Source organism: Mytilinidion resinicola (assembly GCF_010093595.1).
Source record: "Mytilinidion resinicola strain CBS 304.34 unplaced genomic scaffold BDZ99scaffold_23, whole genome shotgun sequence".
Classification (NCBI taxonomy): Eukaryota; Fungi; Ascomycota; class Dothideomycetes; order Mytilinidiales; family Mytilinidiaceae; genus Mytilinidion; species Mytilinidion resinicola.
The window spans coordinates 205711-217997 of NW_022985459.1; the positions used below are offsets into that span (position 1 = coordinate 205711).

General features: G+C 54.2%; 5 protein-coding genes across 5 annotated transcripts; 1 reads left to right on the plus strand and 4 right to left on the minus strand.

The window, feature by feature from the left end:
* Positions 1–2136: 2136 nt before the first annotated feature.
* Positions 2137–2609, minus strand: BDZ99DRAFT_525789 (uncharacterized protein; the record flags this gene model as incomplete). Its single annotated transcript, XM_033726036.1, has 4 exons — positions 2137–2149; positions 2271–2377; positions 2438–2510; positions 2560–2609. 4 exons carry the CDS (start codon positions 2607–2609, stop codon positions 2137–2139), a joined length of 243 nt encoding a protein of 80 aa, XP_033571162.1.
* A 570-nt stretch (positions 2610–3179) lies between these two features.
* BDZ99DRAFT_525790 (uncharacterized protein) lies at positions 3180–3528 on the minus strand (the record flags this gene model as incomplete). Its single annotated transcript, XM_033726037.1, has 2 exons — positions 3180–3307; positions 3357–3528. The coding sequence occupies 2 exons, from the start codon at positions 3526–3528 to the stop codon at positions 3180–3182; spliced, it is 300 nt and encodes a 99-aa protein (XP_033571163.1).
* A 1324-nt stretch (positions 3529–4852) lies between these two features.
* BDZ99DRAFT_525791 (uncharacterized protein) lies at positions 4853–5584 on the plus strand (the record flags this gene model as incomplete). The annotated part of the gene is made up of 1 exon (XM_033726038.1): positions 4853–5584. One exon carries the CDS (start codon positions 4853–4855, stop codon positions 5582–5584), a length of 732 nt encoding a protein of 243 aa, XP_033571164.1.
* Positions 5585–6436: 852 nt separating this feature from the next.
* Positions 6437–7062, minus strand: BDZ99DRAFT_525792 (uncharacterized protein; the record flags this gene model as incomplete). The annotated part of the gene is made up of 2 exons (XM_033726039.1): positions 6437–6742; positions 6895–7062. The coding sequence occupies 2 exons, from the start codon at positions 7060–7062 to the stop codon at positions 6437–6439; spliced, it is 474 nt and encodes a 157-aa protein (XP_033571165.1).
* Positions 7063–9402: 2340 nt separating this feature from the next.
* BDZ99DRAFT_481372 (uncharacterized protein) lies at positions 9403–10863 on the minus strand (the record flags this gene model as incomplete). Its single annotated transcript, XM_033722400.1, has 6 exons — positions 9403–9431; positions 9491–9762; positions 9841–10175; positions 10293–10394; positions 10551–10612; positions 10797–10863. 6 exons carry the CDS (start codon positions 10861–10863, stop codon positions 9403–9405), a joined length of 867 nt encoding a protein of 288 aa, XP_033571166.1.
* Between the last annotated feature and the right edge of the window lie 1424 nt (positions 10864–12287).

The following is a 12287-nucleotide window of genomic DNA, read 5'->3' on the forward strand; positions in this document are numbered from 1 at the left end:
TTTCGATGGTAGGATAGTGGCCTACCATGGTTTCAACGGGTAACAGGGAGGGGAGGTAGCGTCGCGACCGTCAGGAACCGCATCCCGCGAATCGCACACAAGTTCAGCCCGCCACCCCTCGAAGGACCTGAGTGTCATTATAGGAAAACAGAACGGGCTTCTTCTCCTTCGGCAGCTTGAGATCCTTCTTGGGCTTCGCCTCTCTCTTCTTGACGTCTTCCGAGCCCGGCTGCGAGACCAACTTCGAGATGGAGAAATTCCTGTTCCAGAGGTTTGATCATGATGTACTTGCGAGTTTGGTAGTCCACCGAGTCTAAATGAGAGCTTCGCGGAGGTTGAGTTTGTTGGGGAGGAATTGTTTGCGATCGTGTGCGAGCGACGGCGCCTTAATAGCTACCCTGGTGGAATCAGTCAGTGAGAGGCCGACTATCGGCGGGAGGGGGTGCGCAATGAGAGACTCACCTGGACGTGATTGTAGCTAACAAGACTTGGTGACACAACGGGAATGTGGTTGACAACTCCAATGCAATGCTGCACTCAATACCATATTTACAAGGTTCGAGCTCTCCGTCATCCTCTGCGAATGCCCTATTGCCTGTTGCGGGTAGTCCCCACGTGTTCTACAAGCCTTGTCTCGTTGGCTCTTTGGGGCCTCCTTGGAACCAATGGCGCCAGGGCCAATGGTCGACGGCGGTGGATGTTCCACAAGGAAGAGGTTCGGGAAGCCGGGAAAGAAATAATTTCGACAAGAAGGATCCATCCTGGGAGCGGCCTGGTTGTGGTGTGCCCCTCAATTCGTTCACAGCCAGCTGTATGTCCACGTCTTCCAACCGAAGGCGGCGATATCGAAGCTTAACGGTCGTAGCTACGATGACCAGCAAACCTCTATCACACAGGTCTTGGCTTCTAGAGGCGTTTGCGGGAGAGAAGGCTGGTTGGGAAGAGCGGTAAAAGGAGTGGGGAGCAAGCTCCGCTCGTCGGCGGAGAGCTTTGAGCGGACGGCTGAGGACTGTATGCTGTTAGCATCTATTCCCCATGTAATTGAATTCTTTTACGTCTTTCAAGTGCCTTGTGGATGGCATTAGGAGATAGGTCTGAGTTGAGTAGCTCACCTGGGCGTCTAAATCGTAGCTTCTCCGATCGAGGTCGTCTCAAAACTCAGAACCACGGGCCCGCACGAAGCCTTCCATGTGCAGATCGCTCCCCAGCTCGTCCAGCTTATCCTTTCTTGCCTCATACGGTCAGCATTGACAGGGCGGAACGTGGAGGAGCTGATGTAGTGACGCTGGACGAGGCTTGCTGAGTCTTATAGGGAGCCATGCTGATGGCGCGAGAGACGTTGGGCAGGACAAGTCGATAGACAAATGGCGAGGCCAGCGACCAGACAGTGCTGGATACAACGGGACCCCTCAAATGAGGGCTTATGGGTGGTATTGGAGGCCATTTGGTGTTGCGTATGGGCATTGGCGAGGGGCTCTGGAACAACTGTTTGTCCAGTGCCGGATCACATGACCCACTCACGTGATACTTCTGCACTACGCAGACCACCACCAAGCAGTACTTAGTGCATAGCTGCATAGAAAGATAGTAGACCGAACGGAAGTTTGACAATCTCCATGCTGCTCGCATTATGTTTCGCCCTTCGAGACATCTCTCTTACCACAGTCCAGTTTCCCTCCAATATCTACCATCAACCCGAAAGACCAGAAGCTCACATTTGGTCCCAGGACCTATTCTCGCTCGAAAGGTCTTCCCTACCTTCCAGATCGTTCCCTGGGGATCGCTGACAGAGGAAGCTTGGGACCGACATAGCGGATGTACGTGATGTGGTATGATCAAATGTAACGCTTTTTCTCACTTCCGAATTTCATTTCAATCGTGCTGACTTTAACTATATAATCTCGGGGTTCTATCTCGTACAGAGCTTGTCTTAACAGTTGGATGTCGCAAAGTGCGAGGCAGGGCGGAGAAGCACGCACAGGATGGATCGAGGCCTATAGTGATGGCCCTTGGTCCGCGCAACGTGAACAGCGCAAGCACTCCTTGCGTGGGGAAATATTGCTATGCTCTCCCTCAGCACCATCTTCCGCCTCTTCCGTCGCCGGATCGCTCGAAAGCTTTGTCGACGATGATGCTTTATCTATCGAACCTGGAACGTGTTAGCATGCTACATGGGAGTATAACGAACTCAGGTGCAGTGCAACCCTTTTAACGATACGGCCCAAATGAGTCGGGGGTAAAAACGTGGAGGAAGAAAGGATCAAACATACTCGACCTTGTTCATGTTCTCGATCGCTTGGCCGGCCTCATACCCCTGGGAGAAGCGGAGAAAGCGGAATCCACGGGTACGGCTAGTGTCGCGGTCCTTTATAACAGTCTGCAGTCAGGTAAGCACAATGTCGCGATGCACGTCATGGGTAGGGATCAGATGACGTACTGCCTCTCCAGCGGTGCCGAACTCTTCGACCTTGGTGTGGAGGGTGGCATCGTTAGTATGCCAGGCAAGGCCACTAGGGACTGTCAGTGATGTGCACGCCAAAGGAAGATTAGTGTACTTACACATTTAACAGCTTGCTACGGCGAATATCGCGGTTCCCTCCACAGTACATCCAAAGTGACTATCTCATAAGAATCTCCGAAAACAGGCGGCGGGATTTGGCTGGCAGGTGTGCTGGCAGAGGTTGGGAGACCGACGGCCAAGAAAATTGAAGGGTGGAGTTTCGTCGAATGGCCGCAAAAAAGTCTGCGCGTGGGGCCGGCTTCAACTTGCATAAATCGATCGTTCTTTTCGCGTGCCATCCGCTTTACAGAAACCCCATCGGAGTCAGCGAGTGACTTGAAAGAGACACCCGGTCGGTGTAGTCTCTCTGAGCTATCGAGTTTTCGAGAGAGTCCGAGAACGCAATGCCTCCGGAAAGAAAGAGCCGATTTCCTTGGCAGTATCTATCCGCAATGTTTGCTTAGTATAAGATTTACTTCGATTCAATTGATCATTACCTCGCTTTCTAGAGCATTGAAGAGTATGAGATCCTCCCACAAGCCAACGTCGAGTCCAAAGCCCCTCAACTCCGATGTTGCCTGCTCCACTTGTTCATGGCAATGAGTCCTCGACCTTCAGCGAACCACTTGCACATATCGCTGACTGCCGCCTCCTCCGTCGCGCGACACAATTGCTCTCTTCAAAGGTTTGTGGTGTCGAAGAACTCGGCCAAGGGGTTTGGAGTAGGGTTTGGAGTGGCGGTGCGGCGGTACTGGCCTGCATCGAAGGTTTTGGGGGTGATGGAGGGCCAGTGGAGGTATCTATCGACTGTCCCAGAGAATATGATTAGCCTCAGATACGCAAAGTTACTCCATACGTCTGAGGAAGAGGGATGGTACCTTTTTGCGCAATGAGGCTCTTTCCTCTAGCATGTGACTTAGCCATAACGCATACTCGTGCGTCTTCAGCGTGGACTCCTGCTCGGCGAGACTGGCCTTTTGCGCAATGAGACCCTTTCCTCTCCCAGGTAACTCAACCATCATGCGCATATCCGCGCGTCCTCAGCCTGGACACTGGCGCTGTTAGTCTTCCTGCTCGGCGAGATGAGCCAGGAGAAACAGCGGACGCTGGCGTGTGAGCTTGACTGGGTGAAGAGGCGGCTCGACGAGTGAAAGAGACGTCGTCCAGCAGTGAAAGACAGGTTGTCTGGAAGTGAAAGACGTCTTGTCTAGTAGTGAAGGGCGCGGCGTGCAGCTGTGAAAGGCTGCATCGAAGGTGCTGAGTAGGCTGGTGGTGGTGGGTGCGAAGGATGGAGATGCAGTTCGGAAGAAGCGGGGATGGAGTTGGCGGCGAGAGATAGGTCTGCGACACGACTTGATGTTCCGAACAAAACATTAAGGACACAGGGCGATGAACAGAATGTGCCCTCATCAATAGAACTAGTACTGCGCTCGCAGCTAGATAGCGTTTGTTGATTGATAGCAAAAGGTGAAGCAAAAAGTAAAGACTGCCCCAAGCGGGGCTCGAACCTTATCCAGCCAAAACAAATCACAAAAAAATTTGAAAGCTCACTTTGATAAAGCGTGTCATCCTTAGTGCAGGGGCCATGCTAATCTTCTCTGTGTTGTTTCAAGTTGACCAAATGCCCGAAGGCGGAGGGTCTTATTTTGCTGTAAATATATACCCTTAGACAGCGCCCGTTTGCTCACAACGCCCGTTGGCCGGCCACGCCACAAGCAGTACAATCGTCCCATGCGCATCGACTCTTGTATATCACGTCTAGTGGAACTAGAAACTCACGTAGACAAAAAGAGAATGCCTAATATGTCATGTGACATTTTGTGGCTGGTACTAGGGGGCGCCGCCACACATTAGAGGGACTGCAAACCTTCCAAGGCTGAGCGGGCTCACGCTCATCGCCGACTACAGCATCTCCAGAGACACGAAAAAATCCCTGATACTGCGTACATCGCTCACTGGAGGAGTGAAAGAGGTTTATCACGAAATACACGTATTCAATAAAAATCGACTTCCTAGCCCTCCCCCATCCACTCCATGAGAGTAGGCACTGCCTGCTGGCCAGCCTCACCCTCCAAGCCCGTGAGCCCATCGCCCACATCATCGTCGTCTGCCGTATTATTGGAGGTGAAGAGTCTCTTATCCACGTCCTCGCTGCCCACACCCCCTCTTCGCCACTCATAATGCCGATTTCTACCTTGTTTCATCGGTTCCCTGCGCTTGAGCTATCCGGCAGTGGTGTTGATGTTCCATTCAAGCACCTTTGCTAAGATTGATCATGTGATTGCTGAAAGGCGGGCTCCCTCTGAGTCCCGAAAAATGCCTTCTTCGCTCTGAAAACGCCACCAAGCAACGATGAGAGTCAAAGGTGGCTTGACCAGGCCACGAGGCGCGCACAAGGCGCTCCACCTTCCTCACAACAGGCCGCCCCGCAGCGGGCATGAGGGTTCAGTCAACGAGTTGGCTTTGAGATCGATCATGCGGCTGCTGAAGTCCGGCTTCATGCGCATCTTGAACCGGTGTTTTCCGCCTGACGCCCTCCGCAGTGGTCTTGCTGTTCCAATTACCGGCGACGCAATGAGATCGATCACGTGGCTGCGCGAAGGACGTTCATCTCGAGCCTGCAAAACGGCCTTCTCTGTCCGACGATGCCATCCAGCCGACATGCTCCGGGCGGAAGGCAGCACAGCGAAACGTCATTTCCCGACAAATGCCCTCCCCCAGGTCCTACGTCGGATCGGGTATACCAGCTTCAAGAGGAACAAGCGTAACCAAAGTGGCAAGCTCGTGGTCGCAAGGAGGCGTATATCGTTGTCAGAGTTTCATACGACCAAACACCTGAATGATTCAGAAACTGACATGCGGCAGAATACCACCCTCCATGACATGTATCAAGTGGAAGATGCAATCCACCGCCCCTTGTCGGTAATGCAAGTCGATAGGATTGCTGATAGATGGGAGGACCTTCTCTACCAGCATGGTAATACCGTCGATGGCCATAACGCTGCAGGTCGTGGCGAAACATTGGGATGCTGCATACCGGAGCACGTACAGCCGAAATTGCAGCGCTTTGGCAATGAGAGGTAGAAGGCGTTAGGCAAAGGTTGGGATATCGGGATAGAGTTTGCCATCCAGAGCTCGCAGCGTCGATATTGCATCAACGACCTCCTGCCCGAAGGCCTTATCTGGTTCTGAGATATCGGTGGGTATAAGAGCGTCGGCAACGGTCTTGATGATCCAGTTAACGGCGCTCTCTTATATCGATCATGTGGCTGCTGATGCTCAGCTTGACCGGAATCTCTAACCGACGTTGTCCTGCTCTTAATACTCCTCGCAGCGGCCCTGATCTTCCAGTCAACGGCAAAACCATCTCGAAGATTCAGTCAACCACGAGCCGGTCCTGAGGTTCCAGTCGGCGGCGGAGTCGATACTTAGGAATGTAGTCATCTCCCGAGATATCCCACACAATGCATGTGTGATCGTAGGATCCAAGGACCATGATCTTCGAGTCAAATTGTCGACAGGTGACGCGGTAAGGATGACGATATCGCTGTAGAGGGCTCGTCCACCGTGACGTCTTGAAAAAATCCTCATCTGCGTTCACAGGCTCTTCCACCGGCGTCGTCCGCTCGAGGCGCCCGGTAGTAGTCCTTATTTTCCAGCCAACGGTTCTGATATTTCAGTCAACGGCGACAAGGTGAGGTCGATCATGTAGCTTCGAAAGGCCCGTCTGCCATGACGTCTTCAAGCAAACCTCATCTGCGCTCAAGACACAATCCAGTACTCCCGGTGTCAAACACTGGCATAGCACATCTGGAGTCCGGCAGCGAAGGAGCTTCCTCCCACAAAACCACCTGGAGTGCACCAGCCCGTTGGCTCCGACGGTGTCTGGCGCTCGGGTCTGCTGTTGAGCACCTTGTGGCATGGCGTTGCGTATTCTTAACCGACACCATAGGCCTGTCTGCTGTTGAGTACTTTGTGGCGTGACGTTGCACATTCTTGGTTGACGCAGTAGCCCGCGCCGAGACCAGCGACATTCTCGCTGTAGCGTCGATTGTATGATAGTTCCTCCATCTGATCTTCCATCTCCTTGATAGCATAGTTAAGTTCGGTTAGGGAGAGGCCTTGGATGTAACCTGCAGTCTTCTTGTGGCTGCACGAAGGCGGAGAGCCTGTAGTCGAGGCCCGGTGCTGAGCACGAGCGTTCTGTTCCGCAGCTTGACGCAAGAGCGCGTTTGAAGATGCCTTGGCAGAATGAGTCCGGTTTGGCCCAATGTGACGCGGGTAGCTTGGGTCCACCCTTTGAGCCGGTCGAACCGCTGTTCATATCGTCTCCGTCTTCTAACAGCTACTGAAGTGCTGCCTGCAGTTGAGCACCTTGTGGCATGACGATGTACATGTCCGGCGGGCGCGGCACTTCTGTCTACTGTTGAGCACCTTGCGGCATCGCGCTGCGCGCTCTCGGTTGACGCAAAAGCCCGGTCTCCAGTTAAGCACCTTCTGGCCTGGTGTTGTACGAGTTCGGCGCGCGAGGCGCTTGTCTGCTGTTGAGCACCTTGCGGCATGACGCTGTCCATGCCCGAAAGGACATGCTGGTCCAGGGTCGAAAGACATCGAGAGGAACTCCGCCAGAAGCGAAAGAACCCCCTAGAACAACACTTCACGCCCAGATCAACACTTCACTCTTGGACTCGAAGTGAAGAGCTAAAGAGAGTGAATGTCGGCCGATTGACCGCTCCACTTCATCTCTCGAAAGACTAGAGCCCGCGGTCTGCCCACGCCCACGCCCACGCCACGAACGAGAGCCGCAGTCATCCGCCAGTGAACTCTCAATATACCTCGTCTGCTCGACGGTGTCCGTATCGCGACGTTGTTGCTCGCCTTCTGGGTTTGTGGTGTCGAAGAACTCGGCCGAGGGGTTTGGAGTGGCGGTGCGGCGGCACTGATACTACATACGTTGAAGGTTTTGGCGGCTATGGAGAGCTAGTGGGGGTATCTATCGCCGGTTTCTAGGAAACTTAATCAGGCGTCTACGGTTGCATCGGAAGGTCGTTGAACCTAGGGCGGTCGAGCGACAGGAAGAGTGGCAGAGGCCGGGCGCCATCCGTTCTACGCCCGACGTCGATGCGGTGACCCCATGGGTAGAGACCGGAGACGGCGCTTCATGAGCAGGGACCGGAGACGGTACTCTCTGGGCAGAGACCGAGTCGGCGCGTGTGCGAGAACAATCGCACAGGAGCTCTCCAAGCCGTCACGGCAACGCCTTCTCCACCAGCAGCGCTAAATCCAGCGGTAGCTTCTGACATCACAACATGCCCCATCAGCATGAAGCAAAGCGGCGCTCGAGACGTAGGACTGGGCGTTATCTGAGCTGCGTGAAGATGGTCTAGGCGTAGTACCCAGTGTGCTAGTCGTTAAGGATCAGTTCCAGTGACTCCATGGTCTCGACGTCGCGCACCGACTGCATGGTGTTGCTGAAGATGAAGCGCTGTAGTAGTACCGTCGACGATTCCGCTGCACATTATGAAGATGATCTGGACGTGGCAGTTGATGTTGGACTTAGTGGCCGGTCGAGATTGCTGGGTTGTGGCAGGTGCGACACTCGGTCACGTCGTCGGTTCGGTCCAGGCGGGCAACGACGCCATAATCTTAGTAGCGTCATGAAGGTAGTCGGCGAGCTCGAGCGGAGTTCAACAAGTGAAATGAAGGTGAAGAAGTGAAGGGCGAGGCGGAAGGTGTTGAAGGGTCGTCTCCAATACGCCGGCGAATTGGAACTTTTGGAGGGGTCGCAGCTAATCATGAGTTTGCCGCATCACTTCAGCTTGAGGGGTGCCCGAGGGCTACGATAGGGACAGAATTCCTTTGAGAATAGACTGATTGTGACATCAATGCGCGATCAACACTCTTCACTACGCCTTCAGGTGCAAATTAAAGTGACGACAGAACAGCGGGAGATTGAATTCGACACTGCGACAAGGCTCTCCCATCCGCCAGGAGCAGCCCGGTCCCTCCATGATTACCATCGCAAAAGGCCAGACGCAGCACCCATAATTACCATCGCAAAAGACCGGAGGCAGCGCCCATGATTACCATCGCAGAAGACCAGAGGCTGCACTCGTGATTACCATCGCAAAAGATCAGACCGACACTGTGATTACCATTGCAAAAGACCAGACGCCGCACCAATGATTACCATCGCAAAAGACCGCCAGGGCATGGGAGAAGCGAACAAAGTCGAACCTGCAATACCGTTAGTACCGAACCAACAACAAGCAGACATGTCGCGGTAGAAGAAAGAAGCGTGATTGAGAACGTGAGATGTATGAGCTTGGTCACCCGCATCGAAGTGCCCTTTTCCATCGATGGTGAAAGCTCACTTTGTTGGGGCCCCGTGCCATTTCTGGGCTGAACGTCTTTTGTCTTTAACGATGTTGGGTCCCTTCCAAGCGTCACAGCTACGCGCGGGTCCGATGGCTCTGTCCGGATGACACGCCGTCGAGCCATCCACATCCGCTGCCTACCTAGCCTTCATTGTTATCCGGCACTCAAGTCTGTGCGAGGCTATCAGGAAGCCAACCACTCTCGACGAGGCGGTGCCGGGTTGTGGGAGATGCCGGAAAAGAGAAGGTGATGCAAGAGGAGAGGAAGGTGTGCTGGTTGAAATGAAAGAGGAGTAGCCACCTACCACTTGGCTAGGGTCAAGATGCGGGCGTCTCCGTCTTCAGTGACCTATTTCCTTCAGTTAGTGACGCTGTAGTGAGGTGGTGCTGTCGTTTGAGCTGACGTACCTGAAGAATTGTCCATTGCCAGGCCATCTCGTCCGCCAGCAGCAGCCAGCTCCACCCGTGATTACCATCACAAAAGGCCACCGGACCTGGGAGAAGCGAACAAAGCCCAATCCACAGCTACGGCCAGTATCTCGGTCCTTCTCGACCTGTGCATTTCAGTTAGTGATGCTGTAGTGAAAGTGTTTCGGACGTTGTGATGACATACTTAAAAAATTGGCTTGTCGCCACCGCGAACCCCAAATCTCGATCGCGTTCCTGGTGTCACCGCAGACATGCCGAAGGAGTCGACGCTGCAGCAGCATCGGCCGGGGCGAGGCTGACTTGTCCGTTCCACCTCTAGTCTTGACCCGGATGGTCTTGCCTTCGTCGAAGAGGATATGGGTGTAGATTCGCTCGCGGACGGGCTTCGGCAGCTTCATGAATTCGAATGGGAGGGTCTGATGGCTGGCGCGGCCTAGCGGAGGTGAACCAGAGGCACTCGTGCGACAGGAAGTTGTTTCGCCCTTGTTGTGACAGGTTAGCATGAATCAATAAGCACAGACAACGCAGACATACCTGATCCCACACGACACATCACGGGGCAGAGGCACCGCAGGCTTCATGATGCCATTTGACGTCGTGCGAAAGGCTCCCGGAGCAGAATCGTCGGTCCTGGTGCTGGAGGAGCACCAACATTGCTGGGAAGCAGCTGGGGAGGGCTGCCACGACCACGCGAAGGGGAGCGTCGGGGTGGTGAGACTGCCAGCGTTGGTATTCGGTGCGTAGGTCGAAGGTGCGCGGGTGTTGCAAGAAGGCCAGCAGGACCACACATACGGCGGCAAAACTACTGGCCGCCACCCATTCGGTGCGTAGGTTGAATGTGCGCGAATTTTGTAGATATGGCGGCAAAACTGGACATAGCGGAGCAGCTGCACCAGGGGCATTCGGTGCGTAGGTCGAAGGTGCGCGGATGTTGCAGGAAGGCCAGCAGGACCACACATACGGCGGCAAAACTACTGGCCGCCCACCCATTCGGTGAGTAGGTCGAAGGTGCGCGAATGTTGGAGGCAGGCCGGCAGGACCGCACCTACGGCGGCAAAACTACTGGCCGCCGCGCCGTGACGGGGCAGCTGCACTGACGCAGTGAGGAGTTCCTGTCCAAAGCTGTCAGACCTAGTGAAAGGAAAGGACCTCACCAACCCGTGGTGTTGATCGCTGTTGCGAACGACCGCCAGTAGGACTGTGTCTTGGAGGTGAGAAGGATGATGAAGGAAGAGTGAACTTACTTGAACTCCCATCGGACAACATTGTTCCACTGATTTAGCTTCAGTGGAAGGCGGTCTGGAGCCTGTCGACTGTTAGCATAATGAAGAAGTGAAGCTGAACGACCTCGTTATCGCGCGATGTCGATAGTTGTCGTCGACAGCGACTAGCAGCTCCGGGTCGTGGAGGTGAGAAGCATTGTCAACAATGAACGAAGAGGAAGTGAACGTACCGCCCGCAGCTACCAACCCACACCAGAAAAAACACACCATAACCAACGGCAATGAGGCAGTTGATGGCCCGAAGGTCCCGCGCGCCCCGGTGGTGTCGTGTCATGGTGAGGAAGAGGAGTCGGTTGGGGCAGACAAGAGAAGTTTATAAGGCCCCGCCAACACTAGCGCCTTGGCGTCGCACCTGACTGCTGCCTGTCAGCCAACGCTGCTGTAGGTAACTAGGCTTGAGCAGTGCTGCTGGCGGGTACAGTGGGCGGCACGTGATGGCGGAAGAGTGGACAAAAGCCCCCTGAGGCGGTGCGATCTGAGCTCGCGGACATAGGAGGAGGAACGATGCTTCTCAGATTATGCTACCAACATCAGAGAAGTATTGCTACTGGTGGCTGACCAGAGGCGGTCGGCGGTGCTACAGTTGCTATCACGTAGACGCTTTAAAGTCGACCAACTCAAGCGCTGTCAATGAAGTCACGCGGATCATGGCTAGTTTGAGAGCAGGTCGGGGTGTATGATCTGCTGTCCATTATGCTATTCTATCCAGAGTGATCCTCCCCTCAGACAGCTCCAATCCATCCACACGCCTGCACCCCATCGTGCAACTTCATGGTTCTCCTGGGCGGGAAATCCTGCATTAGTCTCGAAGTCAGCATCTGCGCGGAACATCAAACTCGGCTCGAAAGAAGGTGATGATGTATCGCTGGTCAGACGTTCAATTTAAATCAGTGATCCCCGGGTTCTGACACCTTTGCCAAGATGATCGCAAAATCTGGTTTGCTGCTGTTCAGGAAACCCCAAACCAGAAACGCAGATAGAGGTCAACGCCAAGGCGCAGAGCAGAGAGATTCCCAGTTATCTAGCATTTATCTGTTCTAGCCCGAAAGCCGTCATCCCGGTAGCGGAGGGGAGTGCAGGTGCAGTGATGAAGGAAAAAATGGTGCTTACGTTTGGGAGCAGGTCTGCGCAACTACGCCGAGGAATCAGCCGCGAGGGAATGGAATCTGATCTTCATTAGCATTATGCGCAAATTGAAACCTTCAGTTCCGCTGATAAGAAACGGAAATCATAGAAGAGGATGTATGAGCTGGGCGTCCATGGCCACTTTCTCCCAATCCTCCACGGATGCTACCAGGAGTTGGAGTAAATGCCCAGGCGTCACGATCTTTGCGCGGGCAGAGGGCTCTTCCTTCTTTCGAAGTGGTGGAGAGGACCGGTACCACCAGGGTGGTGGCCCTCTGCCTCGCACGCAAGACGGTATTTCAATCTTGGCATCGCCATCGAGAGCTCGACTATGGGGAAGTCGAGTCGGGTAGATGGAACTCCGAAATGGAGCGATGCCGAAAATGGATTTCGCAACCATGTAGGATTTGGGAAGACTTACGAGCTCGTGAGGGCGTTCCCCAGGCGCAGAGCCATCGACATTCTCATCAGAGCGAGAGCGGCACCCTCAAGGCTCTTGCAGAGTCGTCCTCTCATTCCATCGCGATTTTGACAGCTTGCTATTCGTTGCTGTGGCTTTGAGATTCCCCTCAT